Source organism: Haliaeetus leucocephalus, unplaced genomic scaffold (genome assembly GCF_000737465.1).
Source record: "Haliaeetus leucocephalus isolate CR32 unplaced genomic scaffold, Haliaeetus_leucocephalus-4.0 Scaffold306, whole genome shotgun sequence".
Lineage (NCBI taxonomy): Eukaryota > Metazoa > Chordata > Aves > Accipitriformes > Accipitridae > Haliaeetus > Haliaeetus leucocephalus.
The window spans coordinates 3,732,454-3,759,606 of record NW_010972742.1 but is presented as its reverse complement, the minus strand read 5'-3'; the positions used below and the strand labels follow the sequence as shown (position 1 = coordinate 3,759,606).

General features: G+C 44.6%; 2 protein-coding genes across 3 annotated transcripts; one reads left to right on the top strand and one right to left on the bottom strand.

Annotated features, from left to right (window-relative positions):
• Positions 1 to 39: 39 nt before the first annotated feature.
• Positions 40 to 5,139, bottom strand: REXO4 (REX4, RNA exonuclease 4 homolog (S. cerevisiae)). The gene is made up of 8 exons (XM_010570832.1): positions 4,930 to 5,139; positions 4,228 to 4,586; positions 3,777 to 3,932; positions 3,367 to 3,560; positions 2,846 to 2,934; positions 2,181 to 2,255; positions 1,428 to 1,502; positions 40 to 686 (listed from the first exon to the last, which is right to left on the bottom strand). The coding sequence occupies exons 1-8, from the start codon at positions 5,137 to 5,139 to the stop codon at positions 573 to 575; spliced, it is 1,272 nt and encodes a 423-aa protein (XP_010569134.1). The 3' UTR covers positions 40 to 572.
• A 191-nt stretch (positions 5,140 to 5,330) lies between these two features.
• ADAMTS13 (ADAM metallopeptidase with thrombospondin type 1 motif, 13) lies at positions 5,331 to 26,448 on the top strand. 2 transcript variants are annotated; one of them, XM_010570831.1, is made up of 29 exons: positions 5,331 to 5,802; positions 6,106 to 6,172; positions 7,009 to 7,289; positions 7,489 to 7,630; positions 8,008 to 8,144; positions 8,933 to 9,016; positions 9,102 to 9,226; positions 10,025 to 10,171; positions 10,506 to 10,640; positions 11,197 to 11,347; positions 12,013 to 12,117; positions 12,588 to 12,739; positions 12,867 to 12,930; positions 13,475 to 13,601; positions 13,825 to 13,973; positions 15,330 to 15,450; positions 16,022 to 16,102; positions 16,366 to 16,547; positions 16,991 to 17,126; positions 18,843 to 18,972; positions 19,633 to 19,822; positions 20,540 to 20,657; positions 21,007 to 21,136; positions 22,536 to 22,740; positions 23,246 to 23,552; positions 23,932 to 24,078; positions 24,559 to 24,735; positions 25,081 to 25,265; positions 25,548 to 26,448. In XM_010570831.1, the coding sequence occupies exons 1-29, from the start codon at positions 5,728 to 5,730 to the stop codon at positions 25,704 to 25,706; spliced, it is 4,209 nt and encodes a 1,402-aa protein (XP_010569133.1). In that variant the 5' UTR covers positions 5,331 to 5,727; the 3' UTR covers positions 25,707 to 26,448. The 2 variants fall into 2 exon arrangements, with proteins under 2 accessions (XP_010569133.1, XP_010569132.1); XM_010570830.1 differs by having other exon boundaries at positions 8,005 to 8,144.
• Positions 26,449 to 27,153: the final 705 nt, after the last annotated feature.

Below are 27,153 nucleotides of genomic sequence, written 5' to 3'. Positions count from 1 at the left end.
AAGAACAAGACTTGTACACTTCTGGCTCAAATATAAAAGCTTGGATGCTCCAGAAATATTTTAAAAGATTTTTCTCACCAGAAAGATTAATATTGGGCCATTAATAATATATAAACAGTTATATATTCTGTTGATTTAGGTACCACAACTGAGAGACTAACAGCAATAATTAAGAATTCACCTTACTTTGTAGAATTTAAAATACTTGAAATAAAGATTTTAGTCTTGGGAGTTTCAGCAAAGCAACAACAGTTTCTTCCTTCATCTATCGTAATTAAAAAACACTTTTTTTTAACTTATTCAGTCCTTTGCAGAAATTGAACTGATGAAGTACTTCACAAATGCAGGCATTTGTTACAAGTATTGTTTAAACACAGTAGTAGACATTAGGCATAAGTACCATCCAGAAAGGAGATACTAGCAGTATTCTGATATGGCAGCATTCATGTACCAGGTTAGGAAGTATTGTCTTTTGATTGATTTTATGAAGTAGCTGCTGTCAGTTCTGAGTTATCTCTGAATTTGCGCTGGAATGTGACATGAAACCAGCAGATGCTGCAGATAAACACCATTCAAGTTTTACAATTTTTGTTGTTAGATTTGTTGTTAGATTTGTTCTTAACAGCAGCTTCCCATTTCTTTTTCTCCAAGGTATAGAGTCTCATAGCTGCTTGTGCATCCTGAATCTAAAACAGAACAAACAGGAGGCTTAATGAAACATAGTTGACATGGTTTAAGAACGTTATTATTAATAAGCTGCTAAATCTTCCATCATTTTAATACATCCTTTCAAGTAACATTTCATAATTTCTTTCTAGATTTAGGTTCTGTGGCTAGTGGAAGGGATGAATATGTATTCAGAATGCATGGCCCACCACAAGGCTATGCACTTGCTCTTTCTCATCGTGACTTGGAAAGCCATAATGAAAAAATACTCTTGATACAGTATCTTGGAGATACCCTCACAATTTGCCCTGCTTTTGCAGTCCATTCCTCTACTGTATCCTCCTGTCCACTGAAAGAAAGGAACGAACTGCTGCCATTCAGTAGTAGGCGCTCACACTATTTTATCCAACCTGCCATAGTACAACAGTGCAGAATGCTGCTTTTAAGGTAAGCAGTTGATACCTGAGAATTACTTTTTTCCTCGGGGATCTTAAAATAACAAGAATTAATATTTAAATAAAATACAGTTGACTGTGCAAAAGAAGTTAAGGAAATAATCCAAGTGGTAGGAGACATGTAACAGTAAGTAAGCAAGCTTAGATGGCAATCTTACTGCATGCTGGTGTCCAAGCAGAGCTTGCTAAGTTTCATTGAGAGGCTAAAATGAAGCCCCAGCATTCTGGAATGAACTTAGATCCTAGAGCTAACGTGTAGTACCTTGTTGATCTACCCAAAAATGTATGTTCTGATGAGATACATACCGAGCAGTGCTCTGACGTCTGCACTTGAACATTTAGCAGTCTCTCACAGAGCAGTTTCAATGATGGCCGCGCATTCTAGAAATAGAAAAGATAGACTCATGCTGTCTCACACTACTTGAAATATAGATATGTGTATACATATAAAAATACTAGTTTAAGTGTATTCCTCAGTAAAGTATAGCACATCTCAGCTTCTACTGGTGAACTGGCAAGAAGAATTCATGAATTATGAGAATTATGGATGCGCTGCTGAAAGGATTTTATGTGTATTAACATAACCCTAAGATTTACGTTTGGGGTGCTTTTTTGTGAAAAAGAAAACCTGAGTATAGAGTTACGAAACTTAAAATACCTCCCTATAATCTGAACCTTTACTCCTGCAGTCTAAGCAGAAACTTGAAGCCATCTATTTTTTTTACATCCCTATGGAAACAATACCATTGAGGAGACAAGTCTTACTGTAAGTAGAACTGTAGCATCTTATTTAGCTATCCAGAAGAGCATTATGAAGACCATGCAACTGCTAAAGAATGGGAAAGCCAATGAATTTTGTGCACAGGTGTTACTGGCAATGTTTGTACTGAACTAACTTATTGATATATTTCAAACACTAAGCATTCAACTAGACTAGCATTTTCAAGCAACAAAAAGCAGGCATCCCTGTTTCAGGAAAGGAGGAACAGGGTCAGGTGGGGACAAGTGTAGGAGTGAGCTACCAGCTGGGAGTCAGCAGCTCAAGAGTCAGTTTCTTACCTTGACTCTCTGTCTGAAAGGCTTGTATCTCTGTGTGTCACGTATCTTCTTCTGAGGATGATCAAGAAATAGGACCTAAAAGAAATTACATTTCCAGTCCAAAGCGTGCTGTTGCATGAAACTTTGTACAGCTGCATGTACAGCTTCTGCTGTTTCCCTCCATCCATTATAAGAGAGAGTTCAAAACCATGAATGGACAAGACCACAATGATCCAGACTCTGGCTGGATTCAAGAACCACAGTTCTACTTAGCATGGGAAACAGAACTGAATCTGGAGGGACCACCTGTGCAGACTACCTGCAGTGCTGGTACAGCAGGACATAAGATACCTGTCTCTGGTAACGATGACCAGACTGCTGAGCTTTGGGTACTAAGGAAAGCATGCAAACAGTTTTTTCATCATTATATTTCTTTCCTGGCTCTTCAGTAAGCAGATCAGTGCTATTAGCCACAGAGTTTGGAAGCTGGAGAACTTTAGTAGGCAAGTGACTAGGGCTATAATTGGTGCAGCATGACATGACAAGAAACTGAGATAACAGTGATAAAGCTGTAGTTCCTAGGAGTTTAGGTATGTGCATCTGATCCAGAAAGATGTATTAGAAATTTAATAGATCTTAAATTTTTGGAGCCTTGTCTTCAAAATAACAAATGTGCAGCCATTTACCTTTAGATCATTGCGTAAAGCATGTCCAACTAAAATCCTTCCATTCAAGATGTCGGCGACCTCCTTCTGAACTGTTTTAAAATCTTCACCTAAAAATACCACATAATGAAAGGCTTTCCATTAGATGCATAAGACAACTAAGCAAGCTACAGTTAAAACATTGCATCTTTTTTGTGAAGGCAATTGTATCTTTGGGACTGTAGTTACACAAATTTGTACAGTACCCTAAATCCTCTGCTTGTTAGAAGAGCATAGAGAATTCAAGAAAGAGTGTAGCACTAAAAGGAAATAAGCTTCCTATTATTGCCATACCATAATCCACAAGTTAACTTCTAGGGCATTAGTGACCACTCTGTAAAAAGTACTTCTTCCCACAATTTTTCTTAGCATTCAGACTACATTTTGTTTTCCATTTCCCAAAATAGGTCTAAAACTTTTCCAAGCTCAGCCAATGAGGCTTCTGTGATAGCCTGTTAAATTTTCCCTCCTTAAAGAACATTTTTTGGGAAAAAAACTCCTACCTGTATTTATATTCTCAGGGCGTATGCCACTAACAGCTGTTCTGTAATCAGTCACCTCTTCTGTAGGCTTGACATACTTGTCATAAACACACTTTCCAAATTGGTTCACTATGGACACTCGAGCCACAATACTGTCTTCACCCTTGGGTCCCACTCCCACCATCTCACAGTCCATGGCTACTGCTCGTGTCAGCCTAAACGACAGAAGGACAGCTTGGTGACACCTCTGTTACAGGGACCACATAGTGGAGTTTACAAGGTTCACACGTTGATACGAACGGGGAAAACTCAACAGTTGTCTGTTAGCAGACTCAGGGAGATGTCAGCTTACGCTGTGCACCTGCAAATCAGTTATTAGAATATAATCTTGATGCCTCTGCTGCCATCCTTCCCGCTAGAATGCCACTCACCCTTCAGAAGCCTTTTCTTTAACCAGCACCTGCTCCACAGACTGTTTGGATTGGCCCGTTTCGAGTCCCAGATTTCTTCTAGCAATTTTTGCTGCTTCAGGTCCTATTGCGGCTTCAATATCTTTTGGGTCAACATCATCAAACCAGATTTCAGCCCTGGTAAGTACAGATTAATTACATTTAACGGTCTTAAAGCAGTCTTGCATTTTTGTAGTGTAGAAGAAGCATATTTATTTTTTAAATCAAGAAATTAGCTCTGTGAAAATCAGTCTAGTACTGTGACCTATGCAGGTTTGTTGCTATATCTGAGGAGAAGGGGCAGCGTGCATCTTATTTCTCCCAAAACTTAGTCTGGAAGAGTGCAGCTGTTTTGAATGTACTGCTCCGTGCTCCTTATGTACACATCCCAAAAGAGATATTCACATACTTGTATGATGTCTGAAGTACTCACTCTTTGGGTTGCTGCTCCACATGTTCTTCAGCTTTCCTCCTCTTATGTTTTATATCATCTTTCTCCTTTAAAATATTGCCGTTTTTCTTTTTTTCTTTGCAGCCTTTTCCATCGCTTTTGGTGCCATTTAAATTCGTATCCCTTGCAACCCTCTTGGATTTTGGCTTAGCCAAAGGAGGATTGTCTTTAGCAGAACCACTGTCCGTTTTATTTGTGGATTTGGCCTTTACCACATTCCCGTTCCCATTGATGGCTGGAACTTCTTGGCTCTTTCCCGCTTTGAGTGGATGCTTCTTTTTGGTGTCTGTTTGACACGTAGAGATGGACTCATTGGAGTTCTTGGCCTTTTGTTTCAGTACCTAAAACGACAGAAAAAAAAAAAAAAGGAAAAAAGGATTGATTCTGTCCCTCCGTTTCTGACCCTGCCATCGTTCCGAGGTCTCCAGGCATTCTGCCTGAGTGCCAGCTGAGGCCCTGCACTCTCTAAACGGCTCTAGGGGCATTACCTCCAACGGGACACCCCGCATCCCTGCCCGCAGCACTTTAGTTAGTGACAAAAAGATGATTTTGTTTGTTTGTTTGCTTTTAATTACTACACACAAAGTGCAACTGCAGTCAAAAAATCACGGCGTGGCCCCGGCCGGCTTCCCCATCCCAGACCCCCGGGGCATGGCGAATCCCCCCCTCCCGGTCCCCCCTCACCTCCTGCAGCGCCTTCCAGTTGGAGGAGAACTCCCGGGGGCTGCGGGGGGGAGCTGCCCCCGCCGCCATGTCGGGCCCTTTCGGCCCGGCCCCCGTCGCCGTTTCCCCGCCGCCTCGCCAGACCTTCTTCCTCCTCCTCCTCCTCCTCCTCCTGCCCTTCCCGCGGGCCGCGGCGCTCGGCTCGGGCTCCGCGGGGCTCTGCTTCGCCATGCCGCCGGGGCGGGGGCGGGGGGGAACCAGTCCCAAACGGGCCGGGGCTACCGCTTCACCGCCACGCCGGGAGCGGGACCGCGCAGCGCCGCACCGGCCCGGCGGGGAACGTCGACCCGTTCTTCGGTTCCGGGCTGCGGGGCCCGCCGGGCGTGCGAGGCCGCGGCCTAGCCCCGGTGAGGGCCCGGCGGCCGGTGTGGGTTTAGGCCGGTGTCGCGGCGGAGGCGTGGGGCCTGTCAGGGTGGAGGTTGAACGGCACGGAGCCCCTCGTCCCCCCCGCCTAATCGCCCCGTGTATGTTTGGCCGCTAAGACTGGCTCCGAGCTCGTTCTTGCCGCGCTCTTTGGCTGCGGTGAAGTCGCAAACATTGCGCAAAAACCGCTCTCCCTCCAGCTGTTCCTGTAAAGCCTCGAGCTGCAGGCCGTTCCCCCCTCCCGGCTGCCCCTCTCTGCAGAGGATCAGCTCCCCTGTTTGTTTAAACCCTGCACTCTTCCCTTCCGCTCCACGTGATGCCTTGGGCCAAACGTCGTCGTATTAATCACCCCTGGGCCGGAGCTGACTCCGCAGCGCTGGTTGCAACTCCTCCAGCATGATCGTCAGCTTGACCATCCGGGCGCTCGTGATGCTCCCCTTGGGGTTCTGCTGGCCGCCGGCTTTCCAAGAGGTGAGTTTGACCTCCAGAAAATGCGGTTTCCAGGAAGACTTTTTTATTTCTAGGAAAAAAAAGGAAGAGACAACACAACGTGTTCTAAGCCAAAATCCATCAAACCTCACTAATCGAGAAGATAAAGCTGTTTCCTCTGGGTGGCTGTTGTGCAGCCCATGCTTAGTGCAAAATAAAGCCATGAGAACTTGGCATCGGTACTTGTTGTTTGCTGGCGTTCCCTCCAGGTTAGTTCAGTTAAGCGATAGTCTTGCATCCATTTGTTTTTCTTAAAAAAATGTAAAGCTATTCTTCTTCTTGCAGAAATTTCTCGGCGCTTTGGATGCGGAAGATGTTTTCTCTTATTTTGGAACCAGCTCAGTGTCTGATGGTATGCAGGGCTCCTTCCTTCTTGATTTTGGAACACGTCTGTCAGTTTATTTCTAATGCTGTGCGTTCGATAACGCTAAGAACACTTATTAACGAACCCTGATCTGACAAGCATTTAGCATTTCTGAGTCACATTACTCAGTGAGACGACCTATGTTTCACTGTGAAAGCTGTCGAAGAACTGGGTCAGTATTTAAAATCTGCTGAAGGAGATATGATAAATCTTTTTGCACATTTCTCCTGCGGTCCTTATTCTCTGTATTGGTATTTTTCTATGAGATTAACAGATCCAGGTCTTCCGAGCGGGAAGCTTTAGACTAAGAATAGCTTTAAATGCACTTGATAATTTTTTTGAAATAAACATGGAGAGACTAGTATTCTGGGTCTGGAATGATGGTAGTTCAGAATAAAGATACGTTTTTAAATTCTCAAATCCTTAAAGCACGGATATTGTCTACTTGTGAGTTCACCTGGTGCTCATCCCAGTGTCTCTGTCTGGATTATGATAATTCTCACTCAGTAATACTTAACATCGGAGGAAGTAAGACTGTCTCAGCCTTTGTTAAATGAACTGTTCTCCTTATTGAGAGAGCAAAAGCGCCGATAAATCAGGAGCCAGTTTCAGAGCTGTTGTCTGTTCCTAATCAGATTATCCTCACTTTGGAATACATGAAAGCATAGAAATTCTTTCATTGTTGACACGATGACCCCGAGAGGCCACAGTTGTCATTTGGAGAGTATTTTTTCCTAGGGAGATAGATCATTACATTTGTTTTTGGTGTATTGTCGTTTCTCATAACTGTTGCCCTTGTTCTGGTCTTGTTTCATTTCTTTCAGTACCTGAATTTGTTGTTGCTGAGCCAACTTGCCCTTGTAAAGAACAGGCTGGGCTGATGTCCTGTCGTATTCAATATTGCTCCATTGCGGCCTGGGGAGAACTCTATGCCTTTGAATTTCTAGAGGACCATGCCCTCCTTTCACCTTCCTTTGTGAGCAATCAAGTGGTGAACTCTTCCTTTAGCTTACTGAAGCGATTCTCAGGCAACTGCTTTGCAGGTGGAAATCCACTGCAACCCCCCGGGGCTAAGTGTAGAGTCACTTACTGTGAAGGACAGCTGGTGAGTATGCACTGAACTTATTCTTACAAGCTTTTACAGCCTTCGTAGGTTTGCAGCTTGATGCGCCAAACGTGTGTGAACCATCCATTTAATAAATCTGAGCATTACAAAGGAGAAATGGGAAGGATATGGCACACAGTTCTCTACTGATAGCAAATGTCTTTGGAATAACTCAGAGGTGGAATTTCATCTCCTTTAGCAAGGAGTCGTCATTGCGAATGAGGAAAATATTCATATCAGGCCTGTCAGAAGCAAAGATGTGGCCCTGCTGAAGGACCTTGGCTTCTCCAGACCCCACATTCTTTTCAGAAGTGCCGCAAGAGAGGCAAATACAGCAAGAGGTAACGTGCATGGAGAGGAGGCCCTGCTTGTTCTGCTTGGAAAAGCTGTCTTCTGGTAGTGGGGTTGCTTGCATGAGCTCAGAGGAAAAATTTGTATCTACAAATATATGAGTATATTTGAATATGTTTCTCGCCTCATTGAGGTGTAACTAGTGTGTTTTCATTCAGGTATTTGTTATTTTGATAGCATATGTGTGTTATTAAGGATGCTGGCAGGTGAAATAAACTGACAGGAGTGGGAAACCTGAGCAAGCAACTGGAGGAGTGGTCTTCCAGCTGTATTATTCTAGTCTTTCAGGAAAAGCGAGTGGATATGTAGGACCTTTTATGTTGTCTTGCATTTTAAACTTCCTGTGTCCCTTTGTGCTGTTCAGCAGGGCAGTTTCTTTCTCGCCTGCAGAAGAGGGCTGAGGGAGCTGTCAAACATCTGGAGCTGATGGTCGTAGCAGGTCCAGATGTTTACTTGTACCACAAAGAGGACACAGAGCGATATATTCTCACCAACCTGAACATTGTGAGTAGCTTTCTGTTTGGATTGCTGTCCCAGTGTGAGAGCTCACAGTGTCACAGACTATGTCACAGGCAGATGGACCTCTGTCAGTGCACTTCGAGAGGTGTTTGTGGTTACTGGCTCCTGGTACAAAGCACTGCTTATGTGCAGGGTGTTTCTCTCTGCTTCCCTTGGCACTGCATGGCAAGCTTTCCCTTGTACAAGGAGCTGCACGAGTAAAAGCGGATGTTAGAGGCTTTGGGGTTGTTGCCTTAAAACCCATGTAAAAAATGTAGCTCTTTGTTTCATTACTAATATTGTTATAAGTCAGATACAGTAGCAAGAGTTTTATCACCAGAGCCTTGATCCAGTCCCTGTTGCTTTCAGTGAGATTGAACCAGATCTACTGAATTAATCTTACATTTTACATTTGAACATTTTATTTCCATTACAGAATTTCTCTAAATGTCTCCGTTTGCTATTATTAAGATTTTTTAATGCATTTTCTGTGTCTGTGTATTGCAAAAAAAGTCTTTAGCATTCACTCTCCTACCCTATGAAACTGTTTTCCATGCCGATTCTTCTGTCTGCTTCAGAGTATCTGACAAGTCTAACAACAGTTCTCATCTGTTGACAGATCTATTTACATTTGTAGTGCATACTTTAACGTTGTACTTCCCAGTGATTTTATAGTTGCCCCTTATGGTTACCAGGTGTGTTACCTTTGTAGTGAATGCAGCGCTGTTACTGGGAACAGGTAGCGGGAGTCACCGAGGTACCTTCTTTATTGAATCCTTTCTGTCTTTTAACAGGGGGCAGAGCTGTTGAGAGATGCCTCACTGGGTGTTCATTTCAGGGTTCATCTTATGCAAATGCTTGTTTTGACAGAACCAGAGGTAAGCAGGGAGGACTATGTGCAAGTGTTGTCCAAGGGGTTGCTAAAAGCTGTGTGAAACATGCAAACATGTGCCTTCACTCTAGGCAGAGGTAAACATCACCACAAATATCACCTCCTCGCTGATCAGTGTTTGTGAGTGGAGCAAGAAGGTCAACCCCCAGAATGACTCTGACCCCCGGCATGCTGACATTGTCCTCTACGTCACCAGGTACTGAAACTCCCCTGCCCTGGGAGGGGACTGGAAACAGGGCTGATGGTGTCTAGCTGTTAGTGCAGTGACAAGGATTTGCACTGGGTCTTCCAGCAGTTGGGCATCACAGAATCTTTGGAAATGGGTTTATTCTCCTGTTTGGGGTTGATTCTCCTGCCCTTAGTGTAATGCAGTTAGTGAGAGGTGCTGTTTCTTCAGTTTCTGGAGGAACTGGAATATTCCCCAAGCACTGACCAGCCAGACTGGAGCAGACATTTTATGCTTCCAGAGCAGCACAGCCAAACCCACTGCAGCTTTTTGTGGGCAGAAAAGTCGAACAGTAACTGGAAGTGAAAACCCACTGGTGTTTTCTATGGAAGATTTCTAGTGCTACTCTGACTCAGATGTTTTTTGTCTGACTTTCAGGCTCCTTGCTCTAAATTGTCTTGGCTAAGTTTGTCGAAGCCAAACTTTTCTTGAGTGTAATGGCTTTGTTCTGGTGCTCTTTCTTCAAAGAGGTGATGATACTGCTCTGTCTTTTGCTAATAGGATTAGGTCATTTTATTCTATTCTGCTTGTCTGGTGTCATGGGGATTTTTTAATGTAGAATCACCACAAATTTTGAACAGTGGGCGTTCCTGGGACCCTACTGCTACCATCTTGCCCCAGGGAGCTCCATGTGTCAAAAAAAATGTTAGGTAGCTGGCAAAGTTAGATCAGGAAGGTGCCAATAAATTCAGCTGAATGTCTAGACCTGACATTATTAGCTGCAGTGGTTCTTTGCTCTTTCCTCTGTATCTGTCTCCCTTACTTTAGGTTTGACCTGGAGTTACCTGATGGGAACAAGGAGCTACGTGGAGTGACTCAGTTAGGTGGAGTCTGCTCCTCCTTCTGGAGCTGTGTTATTACCCAGGACACCGGCTTTGACCTGGGAGTCACCATAGCCCATGAGATTGGGCACAGGTCAGTAGGAAAGCCCCAGAGCAGCTCAGTATGGTTTATTCAGGTAAAAGCATAGCCCAGTTTCAAGGATTCAGAAGAAGGAAAAGGATCTCTTGGCGTAACAGGGGGTTTCCTATAGATTATTCAAAACTTTTGGAAAGAGTTCCTTGCATTTCTTGTATTCTTGCATGCTCTGTGACAATTAGAAGCTGCAAAGAGGAGAGAAAACCTTTGTGACAACAGTAGAAAGAAAGGCTGCAGAGGGAGCTCAGCCCTTGCTTAGAGAAGAGAGGCTCTGAGGGAACCCAGCCGCTGGGTTTCTTCCCCTCAGGGCACTGTGCTTCTTCTGTTACAGTCTTGGAATCCCCCATGATGGTGAGGGGAATCAGTGCAGCAGCAGCGGTTACATCATGGGTTCAGCAGGAAACCACAACAGCATCGACCTCACCTGGTCACAGTGCAGCCGAGAAGAGTTCCTGGCCTTTGTCAGGTAAGGGAATGGTCGAGTTCTGTGTGCCCATGTGGGAGTGTTTCCCTGTGCTGGGAGCTTAGGAGAGGGCAGGGAAAGAGAAGGAATAAAATAGGACATGCCTGGAAAATGAGGAACTGTAAAACACTTGGGGTTTATTTATTTCTTACCACTTGTGTCTGCTGCTGAAGTTAAAACCCAGTTTTTGCTTCAAGTAGCTGGAAATTACTTTGGTTAGTGACTAACATGCCTGGAGTGCGTTGGACTTCTCAGACACTAGCTCAGCCTGGAAATTTTGTTTAAAATGTCAGAGCATCTAGGTTTAAACAAGCATTGCGGGCTGTGAGCTGGCTGGGTGAGAAACAGGCGTGAGTTTCTGTTATAACTTCAGCAGCAGGGAACTGTGAGCATCTCCAGGCAGCTGCTACAGCTAAATCCATCACAGCCCACAGTAAGCATGTGTTGTCTGGGAAAGCAGCAGCCAACTCCCAGAATGAAACTCAGCAGAAGTTTGCAAACATGTCATTGTCCTTACTGCCCACAGCTGGGAAAGTGATATTTCTTATGTCTCTATCAGCACAGGCCAAACAAACTGCTTAAATGACCTGCCGGACATGGACAGCAGCATCCCTGGATGGAAGCCTGGCTTGTACTATGGAGCAGATGAGCAATGTAAAATAGCCTTTGGGAGTGTTGCCACAGCATGCACCTTTGCTGACAGCAATGTTGTAGGTAGAAAGTTTGTCTCCCTTGCTAGGGGCAGCAGGGAAATGTTTTGGAGCCAAGATTCAGCAAAAGGGAGCTGGGGACATTTTTATTTTAAAGGGATGGAAGGTGCTTTCCTGCCACAGATTTCTTGGCAAAGAACAAACCTTTGAAGGCTTTTAAAATGCTTCCCTTCTCTCCATCACCTCTTTCGTCCACATAAGTCTCCTTTAAGGTTTGCACAGTATGCACAGCCTTCTGTCCAAATGGGCCTGGCCGTGCTAGTGCTGGGTATGCCTACTCAGGGTCCTGTCTTAGGGAGCTCTTGTTCATTGGATTCCTTCAGCTTCCCCACCATTGCTCAAGTCCCTGTGTCTGAGAAATGCAGCATAGCTAATAGCTGCCATCTGGACATGTTTTGTTAATGAGGAAGCCCTAAGGTGGGTGGAACTTTAATTGCTTCAGTTGACCATCTTCTAGCATTACAGCTGGCAGTGATGGTCTTTTGACATGCCCACAACTTTTGCCCAGGAGCAGGAGAAATGAAGGGACTTGCTTGCATTGTTGGGTAGCTGTGGGAAAACCAAACGTCTGGGACATGGACCATTTAAATGGAGCAGCTTTTGGGACTGCTGTGTTGATGAGCCTAAGTGACTCCCCGAACTCCCTGATTTTCTTGACACACCAGGACATATGTGAAGTTCTGTCATGCCATGTACAACCAGGAGACAAATCCAGCTGTACTCGGCTTCTTGTTCCCCTCTTGGATGGTACTGAGTGTGGAATCAATAAGGTAAGGAGGCTGCTGATCTGATGATCAGGAGTGGGTGTGGGTGCTACGGAGCTCATTAGACAGCAAGACACTGTTGGTGACTGGAGGGTACATGGCACTCACTGCCCCTCAGCCAGGGAGCCAAGGCCAGACATTCCAGTCACAAACTGGTACCAGCTGATCTTGGTGTTTCCACCTTGTCTGTATCTTCTGGGGTTGCTTTGCAGTTCTATAGCCTGACCTCTTCTCCAAGGCTTTGCTTTCTACTTGAAATGATCTATCAGCTCTTTGTTTTAACCCCAACCTCATGTTAGACCATAATTACAAATAGGACTATTCTAGCCTCTTGTGAGAAAGTGCCTCATTCATCTTGGGATTCCCTGTTACAGTCTGGCCTGCCAAAAGATGGGGACTTGTGCCACCCTTGTAGATCCCACCTCTGATGGGTTCACTGTGGTGCTGCTGCCAATTTTGTGTATTCTTGGTCTTAGTGGTGCTCCAAGGGACAGTGCAGCTCTCTGGAAGAACTGAACCCCATGGCTGTAGTCCATGGGCAGTGGTCCAGCTGGAGCCCTTTCTCCTCCTGCTCCCGCAGCTGTGGAGGTGGAGTTGTGATAAGGCAGCGGTTCTGTAACAACCCCAGGTAAGAGGTGGGGAGCTGGGAAGTTTGCAGTGCCTCTTGTCCGACTCGGAGCCGTGGGGTCTGAGTCTTGCACTTTGCTTGGGACAAACCTGCCTCTGTTGAGGAGTTCTTCTCCTGTTATTTCCAGGCCTGCTTTTGGGGGGCAGGAATGCCATGGTTCCAGCGTCCAAGTGGAGATGTGCAATACTCAGGTAGTGGAGCTCATCACATCTTCTGAGCTTGTTCTTAATGCCGCTTAACTCTTTGAGAGCTGGTTTGGGACTGTACTTCTCACAGCTGATTGATCTGAGAAGGAGGACTAAAGATCTGGCATACAGCCTCCATCTGTCTGACAACAGGAGAGCTATTTGTTCCACTGTGTCTGAAGGCAGCAGTATTATTTGATAGAATTGTTCACATGTAATGAAGCATTTTCTCTATGCCTTCATAGCAGGACAGATGCTGAGAAAATAGTGACTCACTTAATGATAGTTTTCTTCAGAGGAACATTCTTATATTGTTCCTATTTTCCTTATCCATTTATTTTGTTGAAATAACAAAGATATCAGCTTCCAAACACAATTCTCTGCATATCCCGCAGCGTCCCTTTAAAGTGGTTTTTTTCATTTGCAGTTGTTATGGTGTTTTACTTACCAGCCACTGCTTTCTGCCTTTAGCTAGTGGGTAAAATGCTGCTTGGGATTCTGTGCTCAGTAACTCCCTTTCATTACCCATACAATTCTCTCTGGGATGTAGGCCTGTTTGATGACCCAGCAGGACTTTATGACTGAACAATGTGCAGCAACAAATTTAAAGCCACTGTATCTCACTGTAGAAGTGCCATCCTTTTATACCTGGACTTCTGCTGTTGGCTTTGCCAAAGGTAAGGAGAGACTGAGAAACTGTGGTTTCTTTGTGAAGGGGAGCGCTCATGGACCTGTCTGTACTTTGAAGTCAAAAGGCTGTTTCAGTGATTGTTTTAGTTTTCACGTGAAACCTGGATACTCTTTCTGTCAGATCCTTTTGACTTCTGCCCATTGCTTGATGGTCAGCCACGTGCCTTTCTGAAAGAGTAACTCCTTTCTTCTTCTGTCTGCCTCCTCCAGGGGACATGCTATGCAAGCACATGTGCAGGGCTGTTGAAAACAAATTCATGGTAAGCCGTGAAGACAGTTTCATAGATGGAACCAGATGTGAGCAGGATGACTCTGAGCGCCATGGGGCTTTCAGTTTGTGTGTAATGGGAAGCTGCAGAGTAAGTGACTGGGGAATCCAGGTGAACCTCTGACACGTAATCTGCTCCAAACAAGTCAGTTTACTAGGAGCGGGGGAAGAAAACACCGTGACCCAAACAACAGAGCGAGCTCTTCTCAAAAGAAGAGAGTTTTGTTCTTAGCTTATTGGATGGAGTCCAGCAAATCTACTATTCTGTCTGTGTATCCAATGCCAATGCCCTCTAGAAAAGACATTCTGCTAATTATGCAGTAAGTACATAAGGCTATTCATCCCTAATCCAAGAAGCAATTGGTTTATGCATTAGTTGAGGAGACATCATTAGCTGTTCAGTTTGCATGGTATAAATAGCCCTATAAAACGCTGACTCTGTCAGAGAAAAGTTTACATGATTTGAACATACCAAGTCAGTGGCAAAACAAGGAGTAAAACCTGGGAATCGTAAGTTGACAAATTGATTGTTGCAGTATCACTAATCAAAACTGAAGTACTTTTTTTTTTCTGGAATGCCTTGAGAAAGGCATTCTTTCATGATGAACTTGAATATAACTCCCCCGCACTGTCTGCATTTTAGTAACTTCTCAATGCTGACCCGGTTGTATGTTTTCTGTTGTTTCTTTACATTCCCAGAATACACTTTTAAAGTTTTATGTTTTTCTCATTATCGTCGTATTCACAATGTTTTGTAATGCATTTCAACCTAATGAACAGCAGAGGGTGTAGGCTTAAGCTAGTCTGATTGCGGCTGTTCTGTTGGCGACAGTGATAAGTATGGATGTTATGGCAGCATCCAAAACCTGGGATCAGTGCCTCTAGCATAAATTCAGCAGTTGCACATGTTTTGCTGCTAAGCCTGCTGAGATCCTCCTGTAGCTTTGTGTAAATTAGTCTTGTTCGTGGGAATAAGGATAGAATCTCTTTTCTGAGCTCTATGGGATTGAAGGCCAGGCTGAAGGATGTGAGCTAGGTTTGGGTCTGGGGAGCTAAAGATTCCTTTAGAACCTGCCATTCATGTTTACTGTTCTCCTGGGCTTTTTTTTTTTTTCCCCCTTCCCCCCTCCAGAAAGAATTCATAGAATAGAAGGAGTGCAGAGCGTTTGTTTTAGGTCACAGGAGAAATCTTTCTGGGCTGCTTCTTATGGGAAAGAAAATGTCACACAATTAATGAAACTTGTGCTCTCAGCTAAGGCTTTCCAATCCCTGGCTTTGCATAGTGCCATACAGTGGTAGATCTAGGTACAAATGCATCTTTGTCTACCTTGTCGTCTTAAATTCAAATTACAAATGAAAAAGGCAGTTTCAGGAATTTAGGCAATGTTGCTTTCATTCACTTGTTCTCGGAATAGGCAAGTCTTGACAGACTCTCCCCTTTGCTCAGGCATTTGGGTGTGATGGCCAGATGGACTCCCAGAAGATAATGGACTCTTGCAAGGTCTGTGGGGGTGATAATACCACTTGCACCGAAGTGAGTGGATCTTACACAGAAGGAAAAGCTAAAGGTGTGTAGTCCTCACGCACAGACTCAACATTATGGTACTGTTTGTATGCTGTTGTGTAGGCAGAGTGACTTTTTTGGTCATAGTTCTTCTCTGGACGTGGACCAGAAATGTAGCCATTTGGGAAGTCCAGCAAATTACTGGGAGCTGGTGGCTGTGTTAGATGCTTCCTGAGATGTTAAACATCCATTTAGCAACTGCTCTGGCTCTTGCAGTATCACATGTAGATATTAGTAGAGAAGATAAAAAGAACAAAAGAGAGGTGAGAGCAGGACACAGAATTCATTTCTGCTTTGTTTGCTGTATTCACCATCACTATGTTCAAGCCAAGCTGATAGAGCTAAGGTTAGTGTGAATTTAGCCTGCTGGCCGTCACTGTTGTATCTTTTTTTTTTTTTAATAATAGCTATATAACCCCTGTCTGCAATTAAGCTTTGTTGCTGCCTGTAAGGCTTGTCCTCCAATGGATAGTGTGCTAGTAAGATGAAGAGGGGTTGATCTGTAATCCCCAGCTTTTTCAACAGAGGTACAGCAACGGAAGGTGACCACGTCTTCTTTCTTTCCATCCTTCCAGAGTACATTACATTTCTGTCCCTGCCTTATAACAGCACCTTGGTCCATGTTACCAATCAGAGACCACTCTTCACACATTTGGGTGAGTTGAATGAAAGGGAGAGGAGGGACTACAGGCAGGGCTAAAACAAGCTTGTAAAAACAAGAAAATGGAATCTGGGAGGAAAGTTCTTGATGATGCAATTTGTTTGTGGGATGTTGTCCAGTGGGAAGTGGTAGAAACCACGTTCTTTGGGATGCCTGATTTAGATTAAACTGGTTTCTAGCAAGTGGGCAGTCTGTAGCTGCCAGCACCAGGGGACCACACCATATCTCTTAAGCTCACTGCTACTTTTGCCTCTCTAGCTGTGAAGGTTAAAGGAGAATATGTGGTTGCTGGAAAAGGAAAAATCTCGCTGAATGTCACCTATCCGTCAGTTCTGGAGGACAGCCAAATCAAATACAAAGTGTTTCTCACCAAGGACAACCTGCCAAGCCTGGAGGAAGTCCGTGTGGATGGGCCAACACAAGAAGAAATTGAAATACAGGTAAATTAAAATAGTGGAGTTGGAAAGGGGCCAGTCAGAACTGACCAGGCTGAGTTTGTGTAGCTCTGCTGCCATGCAGAATCCAGGTGTAGTAGGCTTCGTGTCCAAGGCCTGTGGAGATGGTGTTCACTAAGAGCGATGGTGTTGCTCTTCTTGGGAAAGGTTGAGGGTTGGCTGCCTGCAGGCTTTCTGCAGCTCTGGGGGATAGTTGTGTGGTGAAAAGCATACTGAGTTAAACGTTTTCCTTGGCTTAATCTTTTTTCAGTGCCCTGTGCACAGAATTCACAGGGTGAGTACTCTGACTGCATCTGGCAAGAATTGAGAGTCATAGCATTGAGGCTCAGGACTGGATGGAAGACAGGGGGATTAGCTTCTCTTATCTCCATCCTAAGAAATGAGTCTGAGTTGATTTCTGCATTGACCACAACTTTTTCCTTCACCAGGTCTATCGAAGGTATGCAGAAGAATATGGCAATGCCAGCAACCCAGACATCACCTTCAGCTACTTTGTCCCCAAAGAGAATCTGACGTATACGTGGATTCCTCAGCAGGGGCCATGTTCAGTGACCTGTGGGGAAGGTGAGGCAGCAGTACTCAATCTTTATGGAGATCTGGGCAGAATTCTAGTTTGGCTAGCTGGTAGTCACCCAGATCTTTACTCCATGGGCTCTCCTGGGCTGACTGAAAGACATGTGACATCAGTGATAGATACTTGATTAGAACTTACTAAACAACTGAACTGAATTTAAAAGCAAATTGCTGAAAGTGAGCTGCAGTTGCCAGTGTTAAACTGGACAAAAGAAAAGAGTGGTACAGCTTTTGAATTAAATTAGCAAATCAGCAAATGAGCTGAAACATAAAATGATAGTGAAAACGTTTGATCGTGAAGAGGATTTTTAAATAGGTTTTAACCGAACTTTTGGTTTTAAGACTAAATAATTTTCTCAGATTTTTCAAAGTTATTGAAGACTGTAATTTGAAGTTGGCTAAACATCAAAAGTCTGAGACCAAAGTGGTATCTAGTGTCTAACTAAAGCCTCAGAGCTAATTATGAAACTTCCTTCTTAGAATTCTGTTCCTGTGCCATGGCTAATCCTTTCTGTCTCCCTGAAGAAATCATAATGCAGATTGTAACAGATCACTCTGGTAGACGGTCTGACATTTTGTTTACCAGATAATACAGATGACACTGGCAAGCCTCTCAAGATTTTTATGACAAGGATTTAGAAAAATGCATTAATGAATAGTTGTGAAAGTCACTCTATAGGACTAGTTATGTCTGGAGAGGTTTTCTCCAGCAGATTCCCCAGCTGAACTGACTGCTGAAACTCTGAAGTAAAGAACTCAAAATGCTCTGGGGCCTCCCAGCTAATGCAGTCACAAACAAAAAACATGAGAAAGCTGGGACTTAAAATAACAGAAAGTTGAGAATCCGAGCTGAAATTGCATCTTGAGAGCTGAAAGTGATGCTCAGGCCCTCCTTACCAATAGACATTATTTGAAAACAAGGAAGGTAGTAAAAAGATAACATTGCTGATTGATTCTTGACATTTGCTTCTCAGGGTCATGCTCTTTAAGATTCAGGAATGCCTGTCTCTCTTTGTGGGTAGCTCATTCACTGCAAAGGAGACTCTTTACAGCTTTGCTTGTAAGTTTTTTGAGTTTGGATTTTCACCTGCTTTACCTATTAGGTTCAGTATTGTTAAAAATCTTGTTTATAGCTGTAGTTTATCAATATTTTATTTCTTGCATGCCACAGGCACTGCAAGTCTGCAGTTTCTCTCCCAGTACCTCTAGTCTAGTTTTGGATATTGATGATCACTTTGAGTACACTGGCACAGTGCTGTCTGGGTACAAAAGCAGCGTGATGATATTACATGATTAGTTCTACAGAATGTCATTTAAAAATGGCTGATTGCTAAAGCTTATTTTCAGCAACCCGTCCCTCATCAGTCAGACATCAAGATCATTAAAAGTAATTTGGACCAAATTATGATTGATATCCTTGTTCTTGCAAACGACCAGTTTAGAGCAATCTTTCCATTTTGGCAGTGGATTATCCATCAAACTTCATCTTCTGGGGTGTTCATCTTGGAAAGTCACTTTAAAACTCTTGAGGAAAAATTTATATCAGAAAGAAGGGGTTTGTGTGTTTATAGAAAGTCTGTATTCCCAAATATGCCATTTTCCTACACAGATGATTTGAGTAAAGGAATTACTGCATGTTCCTAGCATACTAGAGGTGAACTGTTCACTTTGTTTATAACTTCCTTTCCTTTTCTTTTTGTATCCCAGGGACGCGACCAGTGCATCATGTGTGCTTTGACCAGACAAAGAATGAAATAACAGAGGATCAATGGTGTCTGGAGCTACCACAGCCCCTTTCAGAGCACAAGCCCTGTGCCATGGAGCCATGCCTGTACAGGTTGGTGTTCCTGGAAGCTCAGCTGAATTCTTGCTTCACTTGTCCTTTCTCTGCCAGCTAACCCAGCCTCTGAAGTCTCATTTGCATTGTGCAAGGTGAAAAAAAAGGAGAGGTATGAGGTAGCTTCTTCCTAATTATAATGGCGTAGTGGATCCCAAACCATGTTGTCTTTCCTGGTCCTATGAGGTGATTGAGATGTCAAATGAATGAATGGGAGATAGTCCTTCCAATATTTTACGGTAGTCTACTAAATGAAAATACTTCGAGGGCATGGCCAGAAGATGTCTGCTCACATCCTTTCCAAGATTGTGCCAACAAAGATTTGGTCTTACTCTGGAGGAGACAGTTGTGTTAATTAGACTGGAAAGAGGACCAAGAGCCAAGCCTGCCCAGACGTTGATCTCATAGACATTTTAGTGTTTAATAAGAAGTGATTACACTGTGAACTACAGCTCTTTAGCTTAGGTGCTTTTAGTCCTAAAGAGCTGTCAGTGCAAGGGCTTAATTTCCAGCAGTTGTTCTCTCAATCACATCCAGACAAGGCTCTTGAAATAGAGAAGCTGAATACTCTGTAGGACCCATTTCTGTAGTCAGTGGTGTGAGAAATAAACCTCCATGATCTAGGTGAGAAATAGGGTGATACAATTACTTCCCATTTAGGTGGAAGATGTCTCAGAGAGATGAATGCTCTGCTGTCTGTGGAACTGGAGTTGCCCAGCAGAATCTGACCTGTGTTCAGTTTCGTGATGGATTGGAGATTGTTGTGGATGACAGCTTGTGCCCAGCAGAAGAAAAACCCCTCTCCATTGTGCCGTGTGTGGTTAATGTCTGCCCATTAGGCTGGGACAAAGTGAGTTTACTGGCTTGGCTTTTTCAGGAGTCTCACTGGGAGCTTTGCACTTGTGATCCACAGGAGGCTACCAATTAAGAGCCACCACCTTACTGCTGGAGTCTGGGTGGGCGATTTGCACCAAGGATGTCTGCTCAGTTAAAGGTTCATCCTGTCACTTCAGACAGCTGTGTCCCTCTTAATTTATGCTGCTGGATTCATCAGTTCATAGTGGTGGTTTGTTTAAGGCAGCTGTTGACTGTGTTTTTTCTTCATTTCTCCTCGCAGAGTCCAACAAAACCAGAAACAGAAATAACCTCTGGTCCACTAGGAAATACCTCACTGGCAAACAGAGAGGTTCTGACATGGTAGGGAGGATTGCTAGCAGGGAAGAGGGCTTCTCAGCACAGGATCCAGTGGTCCAAGTCCGTACTGGGGAGCCACTGCCAGGTTTACATTTACAGATGGGGAAGATACTTCTTTAGGCATCTCCAGTCTCAGGTAGCTCTCTTCAGGTAGTGTGAATTAGGAGGGGTCTTGGCTGTTGGATGTCCTTAGCTATTCCTGATACTTATATGTTCTGCAAAAATGGAGAAGGTGCTTAAATGTGCCTCTTTCTTCAGGGACAGCAAATATGTTGTAGGCTCGATCTGGAGGTATCCCCCAGCTTCATTAGATCGGGACCGGTGTGGAAAACAGGTGCCAATGTCAGTCTGGGTCTTTTTGCTCTGTTCTGAGGAGGAAGATTCACGCTTACTTCAGACTTTGGAATCACTTGGGCATATCCAGCTGGAAAATCGGACCGTGTATGTCTGGAGCCCTCTAGCTGGAGAGTGTTCCGTCTCCTGTGGTAGAGGTGAGATCTTTTAGTGCTGCAGAGAAATGTTACTTGGCTGTAGGTGTGAGCTTAGTGCCTAGGAACCTCAGGGACCTGGTGTTTTCCCCTCTACAGTTCTAAGTGCATGTGTAGCTGTGGTCACAATTTTTTTTAAGCCTGAAGAGGCAAGGGGGCCTGGCTCAGGGAATAGTTTAGAGGCCTGGCTGGCTGCTGCTGTGCTTCAGCGTTGGCGGGGATGAGTGCAGTAAGAGTGCCTGGGGCTTGGGCAGAGTTTGCTTCTTTTGTACACACAGATGCGACTGACACTGCTTGGCTTATTTTCAACCCTTGTATGCATGCCATGCAGTAAGATCACTTCCCTTTCTAGGTAAGACTCAGCTACAGTATGTATGTGTGGCTTTTGACACCAAAGAAGAAACCCAAGAAGAAAACTGTCATCCAGTGCCAAAGCCAGAGAGCAGGATGGAAGTCTGTGATCTCGGTCCCTGCCCACCAAGGTAAAGCAGTTACCAGGAGAAAACAAGCCAGTGAGAGGTCTTTCCTTCCTCTATCTCCAGGGACATGGTAAAGTAAGGGTCAAGCTACTCTGAGGATGTTATCTTCCTCTGCCCTGGTTTGAAAGCACAGCCAGCTGCAAAAACAGTAGCACTGATCCATACTCAGCAAACTAACCGAGAGTCTTTCCTGGGCTGGTATATTCTCAGGCAGAACTAAGTGAAGTCTTTGGAGTTTGAGTCCAGGGAAAAACTGAAAACCTCTTGATCCCTTATTACCCTGGGGAAGTAGGAACAAATCCGTAACTGCAAAAGGTGGTGACATATTTGCCAGCTGTACTGTTTCCACATAGCATCAAGGAAAGTAACTAGAATTAAATGCTCTAAGAATATGGAATAGCTGCTCTGAGAACTGAAGGAAATTGGTTGCACTTGCCTTAGGATTTATGGTATTGCAGAGTGCACTCAGTGGCATGACTGCTGATCTCTCAAACATGAGCCAGTGTGTATGAGCGCCTTAACAGAATTCCAGTTGTACTTCCATGGACTGGTTGGATTTAAAATCCAGTGAAGACAGGTGACAGCTGGAGGTTCTCACTGATGGCTGCATTATTCCCAGGTGGCATTACAAAATGGGCTCATGCAGTGTAAGCTGTGGAGGAGGTGTGATGCACAAGGTCCTCTCCTGCGCAAGGGAGGCCAGGGAGAAGGCAGAAGAAATTGTGGCAGGTGTCCAGTGTGATGGTTTGCCTCGCCCAGAGGAGCAGGAGCTGTGTAGTTTGGAGCTGTGCCCTCCGAGATCAAAATGGCCGCATGGGTCACAAGAGCATGCACTGGGGAAGAGCAGTTGTTCGTGAACATGTATGGTGTGATCTAGGATATGGCTCAGGGTTGATAAATGGGGCAGAGCTTGCCCTACCCTATTTGCTGTGGGACTGGAAAGCCACTGGCATCTGAACTTTATTTAAGTACTACAGGATGCTGCTCCCAGGATGAAATACCCTGGGTCAGTTTCTGATCTGACTGTTCAGAGTGGTGTGCCTTTCGGAAGGAGATAAGGTTGTTTTTGCAGTTAAGCCTGTGTACGTCACCCTGGGGAAGACTGTAATGGATGCAGAGTAAGATTCAATGTATATTTCGAGTGTGTGGGCTTCTTGCAAAATGTGAATGCCCTTTGTTTGGGTCCAATTCCAAACCTGCTCCAGACTGCCTAGCCTTGTTTCAAAGGCTGCCTTCTAAGTACCATAGGCAGCAAAGTGTGTGAGGCGAAGGGATGAAGAAAGTTGCTGAGGAGCAGAAGGGGGAAGGATGAGGGAGTTGCAGTGCATTTTCTACAGTGAGAGATAGTACAGGGTGGGGATTCATCACTAACTGAATTTTTCTTCTCCATGTCCTCTGTCAGATGGAAGGTAACTCCAGCTGGCCCCTGTTCCTCCAGTTGTGGGCTCGGCTTAGCTGTTCAGCTGGTCACCTGTGTGCAGATTCACCAAGGCGAGGAGATTTTGCTGGAGGAGCGTTTGTGTCCTGTGGCAGAGAAGCCCCTTACCAGCATCCCCTGTGTCATCCGAATGTGCTCTTATGAATGGAGCTTCAGTGAGTGGACAGAGGTATTTGCTCCGGTTCAGATGCAGCACTTGGTGTCTCTTTGCAGTGGTTTTATAGCCATTCACTTCCCTAAAGCATACAGGGGAGAAATACCACTTCTGCCTTGTATATTTACTTCCCACAGAAATGCTAAAGTGTTTCTAGGGATGTTTTCCATCCTTTCCACTGCCCTGTGTTTAGCAGCCATAGGTCTGCTTCCCACCTTTCTCAGCTAAGGTTTTGGCTGCAGTTTAAAAATGGTCCTTGGCATGTTTTCTTCTGGAATGCAGATCTTTTCAGATTTTTTAGGAAGTTGTTCTGCAATTGAAAGATATAGTTTGGAAGATCCCCTGCGAGGTCGGCCATCTTATAGCTGATGAAACTAGAGCACTGAAAGGGCAAGTGACAGAACAGCATCAGTGAACAAAAGATCAGCCTTCCAGATCATGCCTGAGCCAATAAATGTGTTTATTTCTAAATACCAACTGAAACACGTGCATAAAGGCCTGTGGGTTTCTTCCTCTGCAGTGTTCAACTTCGTGTGGGAATGGCATTCAGACACGGCAGGATTTCTGTCTCAACCCGCTAACCCGTAAGCACGTGAACCCCATCTTCTGCAGGCACTTCCCCAAGGCCATTGTGGTACGTGGCTGCTCCGCAGGGCCCTGTCCTGAGCAGGCGGTGGGGACCAGGTCCCACGGAGCAGGACTACAGACAGTGACGCCAGCCGTGCTGACGACAGCCGCAACTGCCAAAGAGGGGAGAAACAAGGACCTGGATCTTCCTCCTTCTGCTGTGCCAGCTGTGCAGTGGGAACAGACAAAGACCAGTGGAGGTGAGGAGGACACTACCAAAAGGTAGAGATAGGTGCTTACTGCGTGCAGCTGGCTTGTGGTGACCCTACTGCCATACAGGGACAGGAGCATGGGAAGGGAATACTCCTGGTTAGGAGAGACAACATGCTGTTCCTTCCAGCATGCCATGAGCTGTCCGTGTTATCTGAGCTAGGAACAATGACTCCCTTCCCTGGGCTTCCCAAAGCTCTTCTGACTTGGGACTCCTTGAGGCAGCAGCTGACTCTTCCTGTGCTCCACCCAGAAGGTGGGCACACTGTTGGCACTTGTCTGTTCATAGTGCCACGAAGGGAATGGGGGATATTTTGCAGCAGCTGTAGTTCCTTTTGGATGTTTTTCTCATCTGTCTCTGCTGTACAGGTGTCTGTGGAAAGCTCTTTCTTAATGCCACTGGGGTCATCAACATGATGGGTGTAGAGAGCAGTGACTGCACTGTGGCCATTGGACGTCCTCTTGGGGAGGAGATAATAGTCAGCGTCCTGGAGAGCTCCCTCAACTGCAGTGCAGGTACTGCCCAGGGTGTGCTGGGGACTAGCCTGGCCCTTTGGGAAATCTGCATCTCATTTGCCGACGTGCTTTTGGTGCCCTGAATGGTTCTTGCTACCTTGGAGGCTGTGTAATCTCTGAAACCATTTTACCATTTTTTCTGTCCCACCAAGTCTTTGCCAGATGGGACTAAATGAAGTTGATGCCTTTCCTCCCACTACATAATAGTTTCTTACCTGTTTTGTTGATAGATATGAGATGAAAGGAGTTTATGGGGTTAAAGAAGCTGCTTGCTTTGGCCTGTTAAAAACTCTCTCTGTAATATACCCTGTTGTTGGAATCAGTACAGTTAGATTAGTTAACTGGACTGTTTTCATAACAGATTTTGATAAGATAGGAACAAGATGCAGAAATTACTTGATTCCAGACCTGTATAAGATAGGTTGCGGCCTTTTACTTAAAGTAAAAGTGTTTCTGGTCCCTGTTGCTCATCCATTCCAGGTGAGGTAATGCTGTTTTCTGGGCGAATGATGTGGCGGACAGGCTGCAGGAAGCTCCCTTTGTCACTGATAAATTCCAGAACGAATACACTGATTGTGAAACAGCGTGTTTTGCTGCCAGGAAATGGGGTCATTCTTCAGTACAACAGCAGAACTGCAACTAAAAAATATTACCAAGGTACCTTACTGAAAGCTTTGCTATTGCTTTAGATTGAGGCACCCATGACAAGGCCCACAGAGTTCTACAGATCATGGTTGCCTATGGAAATCTATAGAAACCTTGCTTCATTTTTAGCAGCTAATAAGCCCCTTCTCGAGGAGTGTTGGAATTAATACTATTTATGGACTACCCCTCCGTTTTAAAGGCAAGCCTCCTGCAGGTGTTTGCTGATGCTTGGAGGTTTCCAGATGAAAATCCTTAGAGAAACTTTTCTGCCTGTATTTAATTTAAATGTTTTCTTTCTTGGAGGTGCTGGACACTTCTTTAAATCATTTTCTTTTCTGCTCCCTTTCCCTCTCTCAGACTGTGACAGGCAGCTGTTTGGTCCCCAAGGTGAAATAGTGAATCCTGTGCAATTGGCTGATCAAAGGCAAGAAGTAGTGTGTCGGACCTTCATCAATGTGGCTCCTCGGCATCGCATAGCTATCCGTGCCCTATATATTGACCTGGGCAATGAGAGCAACCAAACGCATTTTAATTACATCCTGGTGAGTCAGAAGCCTGAAGGGGATGATTTGGATAGGAACGGACTCATCTCATTAGACATTTCCATCCAGATGCAAAGTTCAATCACAAATTCTAGAGGGTCAGACTCTGATCTCTTATGTAAACAGATGTGAATGAGCACTACTGGTGTCTACTGTACTTCTTCTAACCTTCGTGTAGGGCAGCTTTTCCCCCTGAGTGACCAATTCGCAAGTCCCCAGTATTTTGTGGGTACTTCACTTGTAGGATGCTATGATAGAATGGTTTGGTCTTTCTTTACGCAGGTCCGTGATGTAAGCACCATGAAGACGATGGTGTTCCATGGGAAACAACAATTCTTCTGGCAATCAACAGGAAGCCAAGCTGAAATTGAATTTCATGAAAATATTAAGGATCACCGAGCCAGTTTCTGGGCTGAATATCGTGCTATTGGGCCCAAATAAAAGGGGCGAGGGCCACTGCACTGAGAAGGGCTGTGGTCCAGTTAGTCACTGCTGCCTGTTCACTGCTCGAGGTCACACGAGTCATTTAATCTTTTTGCCACTGCTTCCCTATCTGTTGAGTAAGAACAATAATATCTACTGACTCCTTTGGGTTCTCAGTTAATAGTTATAAAGGTTATGCAAAAGACATATAACTACCAAATATTTAGAAATAGTCCTCATGCAGATTTTCTGTCTGTGTTGATTGGTATTAATGCAGTTTACATGTCTGCAGTTAGTGACTTGGACACTTGAAGGCTCAGGATCCTGCTTCTGTAGTACACTGTGACCTTTTAGGATAGTCATTTAATTTCTCAGTGGCTCAGTGTCCCATTATAAACCTCTGTATACCACAAGTAGCTATGATTATGGTTTAGCCATTAAGTTCACTCTCCTGCCCCTTAAAATGCCCCTTAAAACTGCCCATTGAAATTCTGCAATGTTATAAAAAAGGTAAAGATGTGCGTGAGGACGAACTGTTAGCCCAAAAAGACTAGAGACATGTGAGGGCAAGACAGTTTCTTTGCCCAGGAGGGTAGTGCAACACTAGAACAGGTCACTCAGAAAGCTTGAATGTTTTCAGGAGTTGGCTATACCAAGGCACTGCTGACCTGGTCAAGCCCTGGTGACAGTTGGCTTTGTATGGGAGGACTAAATGACATCCAGAGGTCCCTCCCCAGCCACCCTTTCTGTGGTTCTACTATTATGTATCTGACAGTGATACCAGTTCTTCTTTTCTATGGGAAAATAAAAGAATTCTGTCTCTTAATGACGGGTTTGTTGCTGAGACATATTTGCTCAGATAACAATAGTAGCTGTGCTACTAATCTGCTCGTATCTTCTCACAGGAACTGTGCAATGAGAGATTGTTGAGACTGCACGATACAAGTTGTAGCAGGAAGAGGTATTTTAGAGCAGTGACAAATATTCACTCAAGTTTGATTTAAATACGTTTTTTAGGTTGGTTTTATTCAATATCTTGAACATTTAATACCTTGAACATTGGACCATGCTTTAGTCCAAATCTGTCATCCTCCTCAAAATCACAATATATTGCTTAAGGGGTCTTTTCTGCACCTGGAGCCTGGCTGGACACATCTGCCCTTGCTCTTCATGCTGGATGCAATAAATGGTTCTGCCTGGGCAGTTTTAACCATGCTTCTGCTTTCTTTCGGTTGAATTCTCTGACATCTTTTTACAACCACAAAATCTTATTTTCTTCTGTCTTCTTATTAGTTGTTTTTTGCTCGTTAAGCCTGAAGGTTTTTGCTTGCCAGTCTCCAGATTTACGTTCCATTCCTGGAAGAGGTAGAAAGTAGATTCTTGAAGCGAGATCCTTGAGGAGCTGGATATATCAGCTATCCCACTGCAGTGCGTGGGTGATGCAGGCACTGGGCCTTCATTTCCT

Bases quoted from the DNA above. Each gene is read 5' to 3' on its own strand.
- REXO4 (XM_010570832.1), bottom strand. From the start codon at position 5,139: ATGGCGAAGCAGAGCCCCGCGGAGCCCGAGCCGAGCGCCGCGGCCCGC. The intron at 4,587-4,929 runs GTGAGGGGGGAC...CTGTCGTTTTAG, and splicing joins ACTGGAAGGCGCTGCAGGAG to GTACTGAAACAAAAGGCCAA. The intron at 3,933-4,227 runs GTGAGTACTTCA...TGTACTTACCAG, and splicing joins GTGGAGCAGCAACCCAAAGA to GGCTGAAATCTGGTTTGATG.
- ADAMTS13 (XM_010570830.1), top strand. From the start codon at position 5,728: ATGATCGTCAGCTTGACCATCCGGGCGCTCGTGATGCTCCCCTTGGGG. The intron at 7,290-7,488 runs GTGAGTATGCAC...CATCTCCTTTAG, and splicing joins CTTACTGTGAAGGACAGCTG to CAAGGAGTCGTCATTGCGAA. The intron at 13,602-13,824 runs GTAAGGAGAGAC...TGCCTCCTCCAG, and splicing joins TGCTGTTGGCTTTGCCAAAG to GGGACATGCTATGCAAGCAC.